Genomic DNA, 19,073 nt, shown 5'->3' on the forward strand with positions numbered 1-19,073 from the left:
CAGCTGTTCATCGCCCGGCAAATATATTATATTGTTTGTTAGCAAGCCCCATCTCTGAGCTGAGATTCAGCTGGCGAATCCGGATAAGCGGTGCAACCGCTCAACGAGCTTGAATTCGCACATTTCGCTCGAAAAGTTCCAAAAATATCTATCTTCGAGGAACGCAACGATGTGTAGAATTATTGCTCCGGGTCCCAAAAATAATACACAATTATTGAAAACGTCACCATCCGATTAAATTCTAAATGGGCGTTCAGACATGTAAATCGTCGACTTTGTTGGGTTGATGACGCGGTGTTTCCTTATGAATGGCTGCTCCTCTCCTCTTGAAAAATATCCGGGCCGAGTTTCCTTATCTATTTACTTAAGAACAAGAGAGAACGGGTGTTGGTTCCCATCTCGGCTCTCCAGTTGACAGAAGTCCCGGTTGTTGCGACGTCACGTCCCCATGGTATCATCTTTGGTTTGCGGCAGGGATTCTTTTTGCTATCGCTTTGGACCCGGGATTCTCTCTCTCCCTCCCCTCCCCATATATCGATGTATAGATTGATAGAAAATTATTCTTGAGCGGAAGCATACCAGAGTCCATTTCTGAAATGGATTGGAGTGGATCTTCTGAATCGATGCAAGGGAGATGGATTCCTCTTCTGCAAATGGGGGCTGGAGGGTCTCTCGTCCTTGCATGATTCAGGGACAACAACCAAGACTTTATAGGCCTTTCATGGGCATCAGTTTACAAAACCACCCATTACGGTTTTGTAACCGATCCGGTTTCTACACATGTGCACCCATAGCATCATAATCCTATTATGCCTTAATCCCATCCTTATAAATCACTTAAATGGGATATAACTATCCATAATAACCGTGATTAACAGTTCCGTGTGTGGATCCCCATATTACGATCCAACAATCTCCCACTTGGGTGATACACACATGATTAACTGAATAACTGTTTTATCACAACCTTATGAGCTCAGAATTGGTTATTATTTGAGACGGCATACTCAAACAATCTCGTCTATTCTCAATCAATCGCACGACTGTAACAGCTTCACTACACTTTTATGCAGTTAAGCCAAAACAATCACATACATTCTTTTGATAAATAACATAGATCAACTATGGATGTGTAGCATGGAAATTTCACAAAATGTGATTTAAAATGAACATTTCCAACTGGTCCACTTTATGGAGATCAATAATCAAAATGGATAAACTTAAAACAAACTTCATTTCTGCATAAATCTTTACATGACTACATTTAAAAACATCAAATACAAACTCCCACTTGAATTCACAGTTCTTCACAAGGGAGAACTCCCATATGAGCAGTGTGCTCTAGAAATACCTTAGGCAGTAAGCCTTTGGTAAGCGGATACGCAATCATGGAGGTTGTCCCAATATGTTCTGTAGACTTTTGATACCATTGACGGGAAGCTTGTTCGAGTCCATAAATAGATTTCTTTAATTTGCAAACCATTTTCTTTGAGTCTCCTAATACAAAGTTTTTTGGTTGCATCATGAATACTGTTTCCTCAATGTTTCATTAAGAAAAGCAGTCTTCGCATCCATTTGGTGGAGCTCAAGTTCATAATGTGCAACTAGTGCCATTATTATACAAAAGAGTCTTTTGAAGAAACTGGAGCAAAAGTCTCTTTGTAATCAATGCCTTCTCTTTGAGTAAATCCTTTTGCAACAGGACGTGCCTTATGTCTCTCCGTATTACCCTCTGAATCCCTTTTGGTTTTAAATATCCACTTACAACCAATGGGCTTTGCACCTTTAGGTAATGGGACAAGATCCCAAACGTCATTGTCTTTCATGGATTTAATTTCCTCATTCATAGCCTCAATCCACTTTTGAGAATCTGAACTTTCCATGGCACTTTGAAAGTTGATTGGATCATCTTCGTCAATGCTCATGGTTTTTTCGTGTTCTTGGAGATAAACATAGAAGTCATCTGGAATTGCAGATCTCCTTTCTCTTGTGGATCTCTGTACTGGCATTGATTCTTGAGGTGGTTGAGTTTATTCTTCTGGGATGGGAGCTTGATGAATATTTTCTTCATCCGGAGTTGTTGTTTCTAAAATATCAAGTAGTACTTGATCTTGAGTATTGTTTTAACAATTGAAGGTATTATTAAATAATCCTCTTCAAAGTCAATATTTCTATCCTTATCTCCCCCCACAAACTTATCATCCTCAAAGAATACTGCATTACCTGTCTCAAATATAAGTTTAGTGGTTGGATCGTAAAACTTGTAACCCCTTGATCTTTCAGGATAACCAACAAAGTAGCAACTAACTGTTTGAGGGTCAAGTTTCCTCTCATTAGGCCTGTAAGGTCTTGCCTCAGCATGACAACCCCAAATTCTTAAATGCTTTAGACTTGGCTTTCTACTTGTCCAAAGCTCATAAGGAGTTCTTTGAGTTGCCTTAGTTGGAACCCTATTTAGAATATAAGCTGCCATTTTTAGTGCTTCTCCCCAAAGGGGTTGAGGTAAAGAAGTTTGATTGATCATACTTCTTACCATGTCTTTGAGTGTTCTATTTCGTCGCTCAGCAATACCATTCATGCTAGGAGATCCCGGCATAGTGTATTGTGGAATGATACCACACTCTTCTAAAAACTTAGCAAAAGGTCCTGGACGTTGTTCTCCTGAGCCATCATTTCTGCCATAGTATTCTCCACCACGGTCAGAACGGATGATTTTTATTCTTTTGCCAAGTTGATTTTCAACTTCAGCTTTGTAACTTTTGAACACGTCTATTGCTTGAGATTTCTCATGGATGAGATACAAGTATCCATATCGAGAGTAATCATCTATGAATGTGATAAAATATTGTTGACCATTCCAAGACCCCGTAGGGAAAGGCCCACAAATGTCTGTACGTATCAATTCTAAGATTTCTGAAGCTCAATTGGAACCTGATCTCGTTATGTTTGTTAGTTTTCCCTCGATGCATTTGACACATGTGTCAAAGTCTTTAAAATCTAGGGAATTGAGAATTCCTTCTGACACAAGCCTAGCAATCCTCTTTTGAGAGATGTGGCCTAACCTTTTATGCCATAAAGATGATGAATTCTCATTACATAACTTTCGTTTCGTACCAGAAGTACTAATTTGCAATGACTGATCCAATGAAGATGTGATAGTGTCAACTAAATACAAGTTGTCATAAGCCATCAAACATCCAGCAGCTATGAGTACTGAATTTTGAAAAAGACTGAACTTTCTATCTCCAAATGAACAATGATAACCAGATTTGTCCAAGACGGAAATAGATATTAAATTGCGACCAAAGGATGGTACAATAAAAATCTGATTCAAATACAAATAATAACCCGTATTTAACTTTAACTTGAAGACACCAACAGCGTCGACCTCCATCGCTTTGCCATCACCTTGATAGATGAATTGTTCATCTTCATTCGGCTTACGATGGTTGAGGCAGCCCTGCTTTGACACACTTATGTGAGTAGTAGCACCGGAATCTACCCATCATGTGTGTCTTGGTGATAACTTGCAAATTAACATGATTAATTCGTAAATTTTACATTATATTTATGTGTTTTAATGACTATATTTGCATGTTATCATATAAAAATGAAGATAAATCAATTACACTTTGATTTTACTTTTATTCCTGATTTTTTATCATTTTTTTACATGGAATTTAACCTCATTTCAGTGAAGAAATATTTTTTTTCAGGGCCTTAAATATTTGGCTAAAGGTTGGTAAAGGTTTTCCTAATTTTTATAGAATTTTTCCATATTTTTATATAATTTTTTTTATCATTATATAACCAAGAAATGATTTTTTATCATTTACTTAGCATTTACTTAGCATTTATAAATATCAAGGGGCATCCACGTCATTTTCCCAAAATTCGGGCAATACATGGATGCATTTTATATATATGAAAAGTTTTTTTTATGTCATAAACAAAAAGTCGGCGAAAAATATTCAATATATATATATATTAAAATGTTGGTTAGCCACGTGCGTTAAATGCACGCGCTAACCGACGTCACGAATTTTCGCATGTGCGTTGTTTAGCCGCGTGCATTTAATGCACGCGCTAACCGAGACACGCGCAATATTTTTTATATACATATATTTTAAGGTCGTTAGCACGTGCATTTAATGCACGCGCTAACCGACACTTTTTTTATTTAAAAAATGATGACGACGTTTAATGGCGTTGATTCGCCGCGTGCATTAAATGCACACGGAAATCGACGTCGAAAAAAACGTAAATTAAGGCGGTAAGCTTACCGTCCATTTATTTAATTTTTTTTAACGCGGTCAAAAAGTGCGGCTCCGTTTGTCGTTTTCTTTTTTTTAGAAAAAAATTAAATGAAGAGGGCGATGTGGCTCGTTTTCATCCATTCAAAAGAGACTCAAATGCCCAATTATTGCACGCCTTCGACGAGGAAAATCACGTGTCAGAATGTGGTCCGACAATGTAGAAAATGAGAAATACCGACGCCGACCAATAGAAAAATAGCATTTCCAAATTTCTTGGAGGAGAGATAAATAATCCAATGGCTAGGATTAATCCTCAGTAAAACTGTGATATCTTGAGATCTAGCCGGCCGATTTAGCTCAAATTTTGAAGGTATGATTGTCTTATCCCCCTCTACGATCCAGACGGTTGGATCTTTAAATAGAGGTGTGTAAGAAGGAGAAAATTACTTTTGGAGGCTCTCCCAATCATTTGGCCAGGAAGGACACAGGAGGGGCTCTTGAAGTCGACAGATCTTGCTTCTACACTCAAATTTGTAAGTCTCTGATTTGTATTTCAATCATCTTCTTGAACGATTCTAAAACGCCAAGACATGAGCGAAATGTACATGCGCTAGAAGTTTGTTTTGAATGAAATTGGCACTTGATTTTGATTCTGATTCAAGATCTGATTTTTTATCCTTAATTCTACATTAATTTAAAAAATTTCTGCTTCATTAGATTTTTAATTTAGGGTCGGATTTCATCTTTTCCCCAAATTCTTCACTTTCTCTCTCTAGATCAATTTGTCTAGTTTCTCTCTCTAAATTTCGATTCTTATTGTTTAGGAATTTAATTTAATATATAAAAAAACTAAAAATAAAATATGATTCGAAAATTTGTCATTCTTGAAGTCCACTTTAAAAATCCATTTCTTGATTATTTAATTCCCAATTTTAATTCATAAAAATTGTCTTAAAATTTTATAATAATTGGGAAATTAATAATCTAAATTAATCTGATTTTAAAATTGAAATATTCCTATCTTGAGCTTTCTGACCGAAATATTTAAAATCAAAATTATGTCTTACTTGATTTTGATTAATTAAAAACATTATTACGCATAATTAAGATTTATTCGTTGAAAAATTAATTTATCTTTGAATTAATTCATTAAAATTGGATAAAATTCTCACTTGCTGCCTCCCTGTGGTTCGACCCCTTACTTGCTCTATATTCCATATTTAGTTATTAAGGGAAATTATAAATTTTATTGTATAAGCTAAATCCAAAATCAACGACATATTTACGTGCATTGTTAGCCTTATCAATTGGTACTGAAGCAAGGTTGATTTCTGAACAAACTAGAGAAAAATTTGTACCTTTCTTCTTGCACCAAGCAAGATATTTATCACATTCTTTCTTCATGTGTCCGCTACGCTTACAAAATAAGCAAGCACGCTCCTTATGATGTTTCTTTTTAGGCGGACCATCAGCAGCTTGAATTCCCTTGAATTCCCTCGCACGTGACCATCAGCAGCTTGAATTTCTTTTTAGGTGTGCACTTTCACATTGTTCTGATTTCAATCTCTCCTCTTCTTGCACACAATGTGGGATGAGCTCATTGAGAGACCAAGGGTCCCTTTGACAGTTATAGCTCACTTTGAATTGATTGAATTGTGTAGGAAGAGAGTTGAGAACCATATAGACAAACGTAGAGCCTTAAGCTTGGAACGAATGTGAGACATTTCAATTATGTACTCTCTTATGTTGCCTTTACCTTTATACCTCATGGTAGTTAGGCGATTCATAAGAGTACTTATCTCAGCTCTATCACTTCTGTAGTACCTCTTTTCAAGCTCTTGAAGAAGAACTTTAGCTTCAGTTGCCTCTTCAGCTACTGTATCCCTCAAGGATTCACGAATGGTGCACTTTATGACCATCAAACTCATGCGATTTGATCTTTCCCATTTATCATTGACATTCTTTTCCTCAACGGAAGAAGAGTCTTTGATGCCCTTTGGTTGATCACCCCATAATGCATAGTCGAGGTCCATTGCACCGAGATAAAGTGTAACAAATTCCTTCCATTTCTTAAAATTGGAGCCATTGAGCATTGGAATGGAATTTACATATGTGCAAATATTTGAAACTGAACTTGAGCCTAAACAAAGAATTAAATATACTCACATGAGAATGAAAAATAACTAAGGCACAATTCAAAAAAAAATGGTATTCTCCATCTCAAGAGATCTAGTACAACATCACTACTCATCTTTGGATGACATATTGACTAGTAAGTGATCCTCTTGGTGTAATAGTCAAACTTGACCGATGAAATGACATTCAAAGAACCTTCCTTTGGGCCAATTCAATGACGTGATTATAACTGTATAATCGTCAAATTTACTACTACTAATGTGTTATTTGGCCAGATACTCATTTTCGTTTGGGCCAACAAGTATTCGCATAAATAACACCACATAATGCGTCTTCGTATTATTAATAGACATGCTTGAATAATTAGATATTGCCAATTCAACATCTTATTAAAAGTCTATTACATGAATTAATACCAGACTAATACCACCATTTTAATTAGCCATATGTGCGCTCAATTCGGCCAAACACCTATTTTCCTTTGGGCCAATAAGTGTCCGCATGAATATTAAGCACATTATAATCCTATATTGGATTATAAAAACCAAAATGGGTATCATGCACACAAAAAAATTATCATTCACCAATTTTAACATATCCCATTCATCAATCACATAATGCAAGTAAAAGTTGCATAATTGAATTGAATTCAGAACCAAAATTGGTTCTTTTGCATAAAGAAATGATAAAATAAATGAGAATATCATGATTTATTCATATTGAGCCACCCATTTATATTATTTTTATATTCCTTAATGGGCCCCTTGGTCGTCCAAGTTTTGGACTTAAATAAATAATCATGCTGTATTTCCCCATATTGGGCTTTCAAAAGAATAAAATAAAACCCATATTTCCAATTTAAAATAGTCTATTGGGCCTTCCTTTTGAAAAATCCACCTCGCGGTGACTTTAAGCGACCCCTTCACCCCTCCTAGGTGAGCGGTTCCTTAAAACGACCTCCCCTTGGTCGCTTTCCTCTTTTTTTTTATTTAGTTCTTCTTCTTCCTGGCCGCCGACGGCCTCAGGCCGTTGACGTCGCCTTGCCAGTTCCATGCAGGAAGCCACCATCAAAACATATTTTATACCCTTATTTATCATTTTAAAAGAAAACCCATTCGATCCAGAAAGATAGAAGAGATCGTGTAATATGGCGTACTTTAAAATGATACTCGTAAGTCACGATTTCATATCAATGTTTCACAAGAAAAAACAAAGTACGGGGATTAATTCAAAGTAAATTCTATCCAATTGATGGCTCTGATACCAATTGATAGAAAATTATTCTTGAGCGGAAGCATACCAGAGTCCATTTCTGAAATGGATTGGAGTGGATTGTGGAGAATTCTCGACAGAGTCAAAGAAGAAGAAGAAGAAATGAAGTGGAGAAGAAGAAGAAAGAAAGAAGATGAGAAGGAAGAACGACAACCAACAATCTTGAATTGAGATTGTTTATTAATCCTCAAAGTTGACGGTCGATGTTGGTTTTTATTTATAGTCATAGTGTGATACTATAAATAGTAATTTCCCGTTTTAATCATAGCCGTTATAACTATGTAACGGCTATGTTAAAACAAATTCTGGCCGTTAGATCAACGGGAAGTTTCCTGTTTAAATGTTCCTATTCTACGTTTAATCCTGACCGCTAGATTGAATCCTGATCTATGTGAAATCCTATATTTAATCCTAGATGTCTATTCTCATAACAAGTATATAGATATTTGGATTTTAACTAACTAATGGATTAAAAATCCTACAGGTCTCTGTGCCATCGCCGTCGCTGGTTTGTCTGATCCGGCATTCCTCAACACCCCCCTTCAAGCTCATCGGCGAGAGGGGAGACATTGAGCTTGTCTCGTAGCAGCTTGAAACGATCACGTGGAAGGGCTTTTGTGAGAATGTCGGCAAGTTGGCCGTCGCTGCTGACGAATTTCACGTGCAGCAGCTGAGAAGCTACTTGCTCCCTCACAAACTGATAGTCAACTTCAATGTGCTTTGTTCTGGCGTGGAAGACCAGATTTTCTGCCAAGTATGTCACTCCAAGGTTGTCGCACCATAGAGTGGGGGCAGTCCGTGGACTCAAGTTGAGTTCTTTCAGCAGTGAGTTAATCCAAATTGTTTCTGCGGCTGCATTTGCAAGAGACTTATATTCAGCCTCTGTGCTTGACCGTGCGACGGTGGGCTGCTTCTTCGAGCTCCAGGAGACAAGATTATGTCCCAGATAGACTAAGAAACCACCTATGGACCTCCTGTCATCTTGATCTCCAGCCCAACCTGCGTCACTGTAGACATTGAGAGATAAAGATGAATTTTTATAAAGAAATAAACCATGTAAAATTGTTCCTTTTAAGTATCTAAGAAGATGTTTTAGAGATTTCCAATCCTGATCACTTGGTGAGTGCATCTTTTGACACGCCTTGTTGACTGCAAAAGCAATGTCAGGGCGAGTTAAAGTCAAATATTGCAGAGATCCAACAATTTTCCGATACAAAGTTTGATCTGGAAATGGTTCTGTTGATAACGATAATTTGGTTTGAGAAATGGGAGTTTCCAAAGGCTTGCAGGTATCCATTTTTGAGTGATGCAGGATTTGGGATATATCCTTTGACTGAGAAAGTAGATATCCATTTTTGTATTTGACAAATTCTATTCCTAAAAAATATCGAGCCGAGCCCAAATCTTTGATAGCAAAGGTAGTCTGGAGTTGTTTGACAAGAAGATCTATTTCACTAGCACTTGGAGAGATTATAAGTATGTCATCGACATATATAAGAATGAAATCGGTTTAGATGAGAGTTTAAAAATAGAGATGTGTCCGTTTTGGAACCTGTAAAATTTAATTCAACTAAATTGAGTTAACTTACAAAACCATGCACGAGGAGATTGTTTTAGTCCGTATATGGATTTCTTAAGAAGACAAACATGATTAGGATATTTGGGATCCTTGAAACCTATGGGTTGTTCCATATATAGTGTTTCTTTCAGATCCCCATGTAAAAATGCATTGGAAACATCTAGTTGATGAATTTTCCAATCCATTATCACAGCATAATAAAGGAGTAGTCTAATTGTAGTGTGTTTGATTACTGGGCTAAAAGTTTCAGCAAAATCAAATCCTTCCTGCTGGTTATAGCCTCTGGCAACCAGTCGTGCCTTATATTTATCTATAGAACCATCAGTCTTGTATTTGGTCCTATATACCCATTTACATCCAATTATATGTAAATTGGGATTCCTAGGAACGAGTTCCCATGTCTGATTTTTCATTAAGGCATTAAATTCTTCCTTCATGGCTTGCATCCAATGAGGACTCATTGATGCAATCTTGAAGGAATTAGGTTCTTCTAAATGACTAACACTGGCAGTTAAGCATTTAGGTAAGGGGTAGCGTGTTACAGTTAATGAGACTTGTTGTGTAGGAGAGTTTTCCTTGGAATAAATTCTGCTCAGGTTTCTGGTTTTTAAGATATCTCCAGGTTTAGGAGTATAGTCAAGGGTGTCCAGTATTGATTTTTCCGATTCAGATTGTTTATTTGGATCGAAAAGTTTTACAGAGTTCGGAGTTTTTAGTTCAGATGGGATAGTTTCATCACTCAATGTGATATCGACTAATGAAACTGAAGAATTTTCTGCATCATAGTTTGGAATATTCGACTCTTCAGGCAGCTTGCCAGGTGTAGCAGCCTGATGATTTGAATTGTTGGATTTAGTTTCACTCATCCTTGGAGTTTCAAGGATGTCATGAAATGATCCTAGAACACCTTTTCCTTTATCAGCAGATTGCTGCCAGGAGAAAGGAAATGAATTTTCAAAGAAAATAACATGTCTAGAGATAAAGAACTTACCTGTTTGGAGAGACAAGCATCGGTACCCAAGATGTAGAGCACTATAACCTAAGAACACACATTTTTCTGATCTCTGCTCAAGCTTATGTTTAGCATATGGTCGAAGATATGGATAACACAAACATCCAAAGGTTTTTAACATTAGATAGTCAGGCTTGACTTTGAAAAGCATTTCATAAGGTGATTTGTTACTTAGTATGGGTGTAGTTAAACGATTAATAAGGTAGGCTGAGGTTACTACTGCTTCATCCCAAAACTGTTTTGGCATTTTTGCATGATGAAGCAAAGAGAGAGCTGTTTCAATCAAGTGCCTATGTTTTCTTTCAGCTGTTCCGTTTTGTTCAGGGGTGTGTGGACATGACACCCTGTGAACAATACCTTGGGTTTTTAAGTATTGATGGAGAGGTTGGTATTCTCCTCCCCAATCCGACTGAAAATATTTAATTTTAGATGAGAATTGATTTTCTACTTGTCTTTTGAAAGTAATTAAAATTTCAAGAAGATCACTTTTTCTTTTGAGTGGATAAAGCCAAACATACTTGCTGAACTCATCTACAAAAATTGCATAATAAAGAAAACCAGAATGCGACATGATTGGAGCAGGACCCCATAAATCAGAGTGCATTAGTTCTAAACAAGAACGTGAAGGGTGATCTTTTGAAACAAAAGCAAGTTTGTGGGATTTAGTAATGTTGCAAGCATCACAAATGAAAGACTTATGAAAGAAAGGTAGTCCATATTTTCGAATGACATTCTTCAAGGTCTTGAGTTGGGGATGTCCCAATCTCAAGTGCCATGACTCTTCAGACGTAACACATCCTGTGTAAGCAGCTTTGCAGGTTCGATTTTCTAAGTAGTAGAGGCCATCTTTAACTGTTCCTCGAAGGAGGATCCTGTGAGTTGCATTGTCCTTCACAAAACAGCAAGATTTGTGAAACTCAACAAAAACATTGTTATCAGTTGTAAGTTTTTGTATTGATAGTAAATTCTTGTTAATTTCTGGAACGTGAAGTATGTTTTTCAAAAACAAAATATTATCCAAAGTTGTAATTGTAGAATTTCCAACAGATAAGATATGCAAACCTGTTCCGTTACCAACTTGGAGTTGATCTGAGCCTTGATAAGCTTGTGCATCTTGCAGATTGTTGGAGTTGGTAGTCACATGATGTGTAGCCCCACTGTCTGGGTACCATCCTTGAGTTTCAATGTTGTATGCTTGAGGTGCTGGTGACATATTTGAGAGTCTGATAAGCTCCTGACACTCACGGGCTCTATGTCCATATTGAGTACATATTTGGCATCTCGGTTGATATTTCTGTCCCCTTCCTCTGCCTCTGTGTTGATTTTGACCATGATAGGTATTCCTCTGAGGATTCTCTGGTTTTGATCCTTGAGGGTTATCTGATCTGGTCCCATGATTTCGGATCGAGGATTGGTAGGACTGTTTTTGAGCTGAATTGGTCATTAGAGGAAATGCAGATGCTTTCCTCTTATGATGATGAGAAAGATAATCATCATGTGCCATTAAATTGGTCACGATTTGTTCAAATCCCAGATGATTTATGTTAGCATTGATGCTAACCACAAATTGGGAATACTCAGGAGGTAAGCCACGCAGCAAAGTGTAAATTTTGTTCGGTTCACTTACAGGGTGGCCTACGATCTCCAAAGCTTCTGAGACACTTCTGAAATATTTGATGTATTCTTCAATTGTCATTGATCCCTTCTCCATGTTATGGAACTGTTTGTTGAGCTCCAATATTCTTGATTGACTTCTGCTGGCGAAATGATTTTCCAGCTTTTCCCATGCATCCTTTGCTGAGGTTGCTTTGGCCACGCAGGGCAGCACCGATTCAGAAATTGTGGATTGGATGAACACAAGTATATGTTGATCAGTTCTCCACCATTTCCCAAATTCGGGATTATTCATCGTATTTCCAAATTCATCTGCAACCATTGAAGGAGGTGGAACACAATTTATAAACTGAATGAGGCCATACCCGTTCAGTAGGGGGAGGGTTATGCTTCTCCAGATTTGGTAGTTTTCTGCATCCAAGCGTACAGAAATTTTCAATCCTGGAGGAATAGCAATTGGCACAAGCCCGTGTTGAAACGTTGATTGCCCTACTGTCGACGATCCGATATTTGCAAGGCTTCTTGGAGGAATTTCCACAGTAGAAGGAGAGGACGACGAGAAGAGCTTTTCCTCTGCCATCCTTGCGATCGTGGATGGCTCTGATACCATGTGGAGAATTCTCGACAGAGTCGAAGAAGAAGAAGAAGAAATGAAGTGGAGAAGAAGAAGAAAGAAAGAAGATGAGAAGGAAGAACGACAACCAACAATCTTGAATTGAGATTGTTTATTAATCCTCAAAGTTGACAGTTGATGTTGATTTTAACTAACTAATGGATTAAAAATCCTACAGGTCTCTGTGCCGTCGCCGTCGCTGGTTTGTCTGATCCGGCATTCCTCAACCAACAATCTTGAATTGAGATTGTTTATTAATCCTCAAAGTTGACAGTCGATGTTGGTTTTTATTTATAGTCATAGTGTGATACTATAAATAGTAATTTCCGTTTTAATCATAGCCGTTATAACTATGTAACGGCTATGTTAAAAAAAATTCTGGCCGTTAGATCAACGGGAAGTTTCCTGTTTAAATGTTCCTATTCTACGTTTAATCCTGACCGCTAGATTGAATCCTGATCTATGTGAAATCCTATATTTAATCCTAGCCGTTTATTCTCATAACGAGTATATAGATATTTGGATTTTAACTAACTAATGGATTAAAAATCCTACAGGTCTATGTGCCGTCGCCATCGCTGGTTTGTCTGATCCGGCATTCCTCAACATGGATCTTCTGAATCAATTCAAGGGAGATGGATTCCTCTTCTGCAAATGGGGGCTGGAGGGTCTCTCGTCCTTGCATGATTCAGGGACAACAACCAAGACTTTATAGGCCTTTCATGGGCATCAGTTTACAAAACCACCCATTACGGTTTTGTAACCGATCGGTTTCTACGCATGTGCACCCATAGCATCATAATCATATTATGCCTTAATCCCATCCTTATAAATCACTTGAATGGGATATAACTATCCATAATAACCGTGATTAACAGTACCGTGTGTGTATCCCCATATTAAGATCCAACATAGATAATATGTGTAGATATATATCTTCCTCCCTATCTAACATAGGGGATATCCCTTGCAAACGCCCAACCTCTTTTCTCCCTCGTTTGACCTTGGTTGAGCTTTCTTACACGCGACTGAATATGGTTTATGTCATGACGGCAACCCAAGACGTTAATGGAAGTGGACGTGCATGCTAGATGGGACCCAGCCCTTGGATGTAACTTGATGACACCAGGTGATTAGACATTGTTTAAGCTATAAAATAAACATTGTTTTCTTATATAAGTCAACAAATATGGAAGCAGCAAAGTGCAGCAGCAAAACTTTTGATAAGCACAAGACTTGATAGCCTCCCATATAGAAGATAAACATGCATTGGGAAGTAAAAATATTATTTGGTTGTTGGCAGCCTAATTGCTGAGCAGGGATATTCAACCAGCAAATCTTTCCTCGTGCTCGAATTTATTAAATAATATATTCCCTCGTGGGAATGCAAAGATATTATAATTGATTATAATTCTATTCCAAAAATAGTACACTTTATTATAGTTATCCACAATCAATTTCAATCTCGATGAGCATTCACTAATTCAAGAAGTATGGAAGTGTAATTTTATGCAAAAATTAACTTGAAATACCCTTTTCAATAGACAGAAGCTCCCACTTATATCAACTCATAAATCTTTTATTTTTTGGCTTAAATGTTTGGAGGAAATAGTCAATATTTCTATTTTTCTTGTCTTTTTGGATCCCCGGGGTGGTTTTTAATGGCTAAAGATATGTTAATTTATTTCATTTTTTCCAATGAAGAAAAAATTTTAGGCCTTTGCCTGCTCCAAGACCATCAATGACTGCCCAATCAATGTGACATGTCAACTTGGACTAATAGGCCTATTGAGCCAAGTAAAAACCCATCAAGGCATAGGATCCTTATTGCCCCATGAGCCTACCACTTGGTATTTGACATGGAAGGTGGGCCCGGTTAGCTTGGCCTATGCAGCAGGGATAAGCTCAAAAAACACCAGCTCACCACAGTGTTATAACAATGAAACTTTTTAATTTCTCTGCATTGGTACGACGCCATCAATTACTGATTGACCAAGTAAACACTTAATATACTAAGTATTTTGGTTTTTTGACATGGGATCATCTCCATCAACATTTGATTTGTCTCAAAATATAAAAATTATCCCCAATCGCTTTACCATTCATAATAGTTATGAAGATTCTAACTTTCTGGTCACTTCATTAATGCTAATGATTAATTTAACGAGGAGTCATTTGTTGATGGATTGTGTTAGATAGTGTTTATCTGTGTCTTTGAAATCTTATTAATGTAGTTAAGATTCTTATTCAAGGAAACTTTGTATTATTTAAAAATATTTTTCTTGACTGTGTTAAGCATTAAGTTGCTTCAAGGGATATTAGCCCATTAATTATCTCAAACTTAATAAAACTTAATTATTTTAATTAAACTAAAGATCAAACAATGTATGCCTCATTGTCAACTTCAATCAAAATGCCAACTCCATGGTGATGCCAAAATTTTTTTGAGAAAAATATGAATTGATCGACTGGGCTCAGGCATTACAAGATTTTAATTCACTAGGCCATTCATCTTGGCTGAAAAATCTAGGTAGTCCTATCTCTGATCCATAAAAAGTTACTTCAGCTGCCTCTGATTCAACATAATATGGTCCTGCTCCTCTCCTTCACTATTTCTACTGAACAGTCCTCTATCCAAAACAAAGTGGTTAAGGTTTGATGGGTAAAGCATTAGAGTGTATTTCATGCATGCCCATAAGGGCATTGTAAGTTGATTGAGAATCAACCAAAAGAATGAACTCAGCGACATTCAGGTTACTATGGCCAATTCCACCAGCAAAACTCCGAGAGATGGAATTCATCCACTATTGAATTCATTATGTTAACATAACTTATATGTGTCTTAAATAAAAAGAACCTTATTTATTTCATCGCCTTTCTGAATGGTGAGTTTTTGAGAGGAGCCTCATTTTTTATTCAATTATTAGATACAAATTGAGGCCGTAAAAACAATTCTATCATTATTTAGGGCTCACAAAAAAGATAAAGATATATTATGGCTTTTCAATCAATGACAAGCATTGAATTGGTGTTTCAGTTCCATCTATGGATTTGAAAGGTTTGTGATAATCTCAAATTTTAGGTTTTAATTATGTCATTTTTTTTGCATTTAACCAATAGATTAAAATGAACTCATACTCATGCAAGTAAATTCAGGCAGTAATTCATGAATACAGATCGTCTCCATGGAAACATATGTTAGGGATTTATGGTTTCTTAAATAATCGCTTAAAATTAATTTATGCATATAAATTAAATAGATGCCCAATAAATATACTGATTGACTTAGAAAATTATATATTCTGAATTTAATGTAAAAAATCCACCAAAAATCATATTCCGACTCAAAAAACTGTTTTCTTTGATAATATAACATCACAAAAATCTTAATTGTGCATTAAAATTCACAAAATAAAAGCATCATTTTAAAATATATTTCAATAAATTTTGATACCCTCTGTTTATAATCAGTTTAATGAAAATAAACATATAATATGGTTTTATAAACCTATGAAACATGTGTGTTATCAGTTTGTTTCTTAATTTTTAAGTTATATTTAGTACATTCTGAATAAGGATATAATTTTTCATGAAAAGGACTTCAGAAAAAAAATGTTATCAATATTTGACCAAAAACCTTTCATCATTCAAGACAATTTTGAATCAGATAGAATTGATGATAAAGCCATCAATTTTGGCTTTTAATAAAGCTCAATTATGATATAGTGAACTAGATGTTGGTCAGAGCGTAAAATTTTCAAAGCTCACTTATATGGAGTATGAATGGCTTGAGCTTGTATTAGGCCTTTGTTATAGTGCTTTGTAAAATTCTGAGAGTAAATCAAGAGTTCAGTAATTGACCTCCAAGTTCACTCTTAATGTATGGAGGCTAGGCTGGTTTAACTAGATCTCCATGTGGCAAGAGATGTCACCAAGTCATCTATAAGAGCAAGGCTCTAGTTATAAATATTCATAATGTTTCTAGATGATGGAAGATAATGATGAAAGAGTGAGTGAACGATGATGGAAGCCTGCTAAGGAGATGATAAATATCTAATTAAATTAGAATAATAGGGAGGTGGATAATATGTGAAGTTTAGTGGTATTAAATGAGTAAATTGGAATTAAAGGATCACACTTGAAAATTTTAAACATTAAGATAATTTAGACTTTTTGAAAATTTTCAAGTAAATTTATGAATTCAAATATTAGACGAATATGACATATGTAGTTGAAATTTTATCAAAGAGTGGCATTGTAAATTTTAGCTAATGAGATATTTTGGAGTTGAAAATATAAACATGAGAGGAACTCCAAATATGGAGTAAAAATAAATTTAATGAAATTTGAATTAAAGTGCAGTGGTTTATAAAGAGAAGATGGTCAGGAGAGTGAAAGAGGAACTCAAAAAAGCACAACTAGAAACAGAAAAGAGTTCTAAAACATAAATATGAAGACACAAGATCGAAATAAACAAAAAATTTATTAACTATACATCCAAAAATAAAAAAGGATGTATATTATTGTTACTATAGATGTTATAATTCATAGACATTGTATTCACATTAAAAATATGAACATAAACTAGGCGACGGCTTTAGTTTTCTGTTTTAATCCAAAATGGAAAGGATCCATGAATTTTTTTATATGCTCTCTATTTTATAGTAACATTATCCCATATTTTCCTTGTCTTAAAAGTTTTTATTTGGTTTGTAAATGGTCAAAAAGTAACAAAGGATATCAAGAGATGAGGTAGATATGCTCTCTTATATTCCTATTATTTAAATTCCACATACAAGTTAATTCAATTAAGTGTGTGAAAATAGTTTAGTGTGTGCCTGTTTGAGTCAACCTTTGACTTTTTGAGGGGTAAACATTCAAAGAGGGGCTAGAAAAAATTGTAAAATCCTTATTTCAAATAGATGTATTAAAATGGATTTGTATTTTGTTTCCATTTCCTAATTTATCACCTTAAAGAACTAGGTGAATGAAATATGGTCATAATAAAACATATATTGCAATATATTAATTTATGGATAGAAATAGGTATTGAAAGGTTAAAATATATTTTTTCACTATTATATATAATATTATAAAACACAAAATGGAGATAGATAAGATAATGATATATATTAGATACAAGGATATATGTAAGATGTGCAATATTCTTAAAAAGATACTGACACATCAAATGTCTAAAAACATTTTGATATGAAATTTCCATTTCTAAAAACTAATTAAGAAATTAGGATTCATGTGATATATCAATTTTAAAATTTTATTTGAATTAAATAAACCAAAATTTTTTTGTGTCACTTGTGAAAGATACTCTGGTTAGTTTTTGGATAATTAAGGAATGTAGGTGTTTTTGGATATCCAGTAAGAAGTCAACAAATCGGTGCTCATGTATTATGTACATATTGCATAGTTTCCTTTCTTATGATCCTTGGGTAACTCTCAACTATTCCCTTTGGCTCAGATTTTTTTGGCTCTGGTTTGGAGATCCAAATTCTTGTATCTCCAACTGTTTAAGAGTCTAAAATACTTCAATAATTTGTATAAAATTTCTACTTGGTCATATATATTACACATAGTAATATTTAGCATATACACACTTGTCCCAAGGCATCACTTTTTCAAATATCTTCTCAGTATTGATGCGCATGCCTGAATCCCTCAGGACATGTTCACAATATCCACTTCCTACTCCATACTTCCTTAATCCCAACCTTCATCCCTGATGTCATTGTTGCTTCAGCACCATCTATCCCTCCTCAGAGTATATCTTACCTTAAAACATTAGTAAATTCAGTAGTGACTTGATCCAAGTCAACTACTTGACTCCTCTCAAATCAAGCTATAACTCTTCATGAGTCACTGCTAATTAATAAAGTTATTTCCTCTTCAGAAGTCAACCAAATGACTCTCCTTGACTCAATCATAATATTCCTGTTGTGTCAACAACAGAAAATAATATTTCATAATTTGATATCCTCCCAATATCTCTACTAATGTGATTGTTTCATATGGAGAAAAAAAACTATGACATTTTTTCACTTTATAATAATCCTGATTCTCCAAAAAACTTTATCACATCTAAATACTTACAAGTTATAACTATTTTTGAAGATTTTAATGATTCATATGTGAAAACTGTCTCTCGGATAAATATTGGGGAAAGTTCATGTTCAAAAACCATGGGAAAATATTTTGAAATATTCATGTCTTATCTTATATGATTTGATGAAAAAAATACATTTCAACAGATCGTTTAATAATATCATAAAATTTTAACCATTTTATTCAGTAAGATTAATAACTATTAGACTATTTCAATTATTATTAAAAACTTTATTTTTTGGTATGATATTACAGATAGAATTAATAAGTCCATGGTTAAAATATATCCGAATGACTTTAAAATATCTTAAAATTTTGTTGCATTCTAAGTTTGAAATTCCCATAGTTGAAATATTAGAATAAAAGTTTTACTCAAAACAACAAACATGCTTTCGTTTGTCAATTCCTATGTGAAATAAATCGTGAATTAGAAAATTAATCTAATTCAATATATTAATCAATTTAATTATA

At 35.2% G+C, this 19,073-nt stretch overlaps 1 protein-coding gene across 1 annotated transcript; it reads right to left on the reverse strand.

Moving 5' to 3' along the window:
- Positions 1-5,765: 5,765 nt before the first annotated feature.
- On the reverse strand, positions 5,766-7,702 carry LOC144700488 (uncharacterized). Its single transcript, XM_078571889.1, has 3 exons — positions 7,693-7,702; positions 6,070-6,396; positions 5,766-5,953 (listed from the first exon to the last, which is right to left on the reverse strand). The coding sequence occupies exons 1-3, from the start codon at positions 7,700-7,702 to the stop codon at positions 5,766-5,768; spliced, it is 525 nt and encodes a 174-aa protein (XP_078428015.1).
- Positions 7,703-19,073: the final 11,371 nt, after the last annotated feature.

This window comes from Wolffia australiana, chromosome 1 (genome assembly GCF_029677425.1).
Source record: "Wolffia australiana isolate 7733 chromosome 1, ASM2967742v1".
Lineage (NCBI taxonomy): Eukaryota > Viridiplantae > Streptophyta > Magnoliopsida > Alismatales > Araceae > Wolffia > Wolffia australiana.

Coding starts and splice junctions, on each gene's coding strand:
- LOC144700488 (XM_078571889.1), bottom strand. Junction 5,954..6,069: donor TGAAAAGAGGTACTACAGAA/GTGATAGAGCTG, acceptor TCCAAGCTTAAG/GCTCTACGTTTGTCTATATG.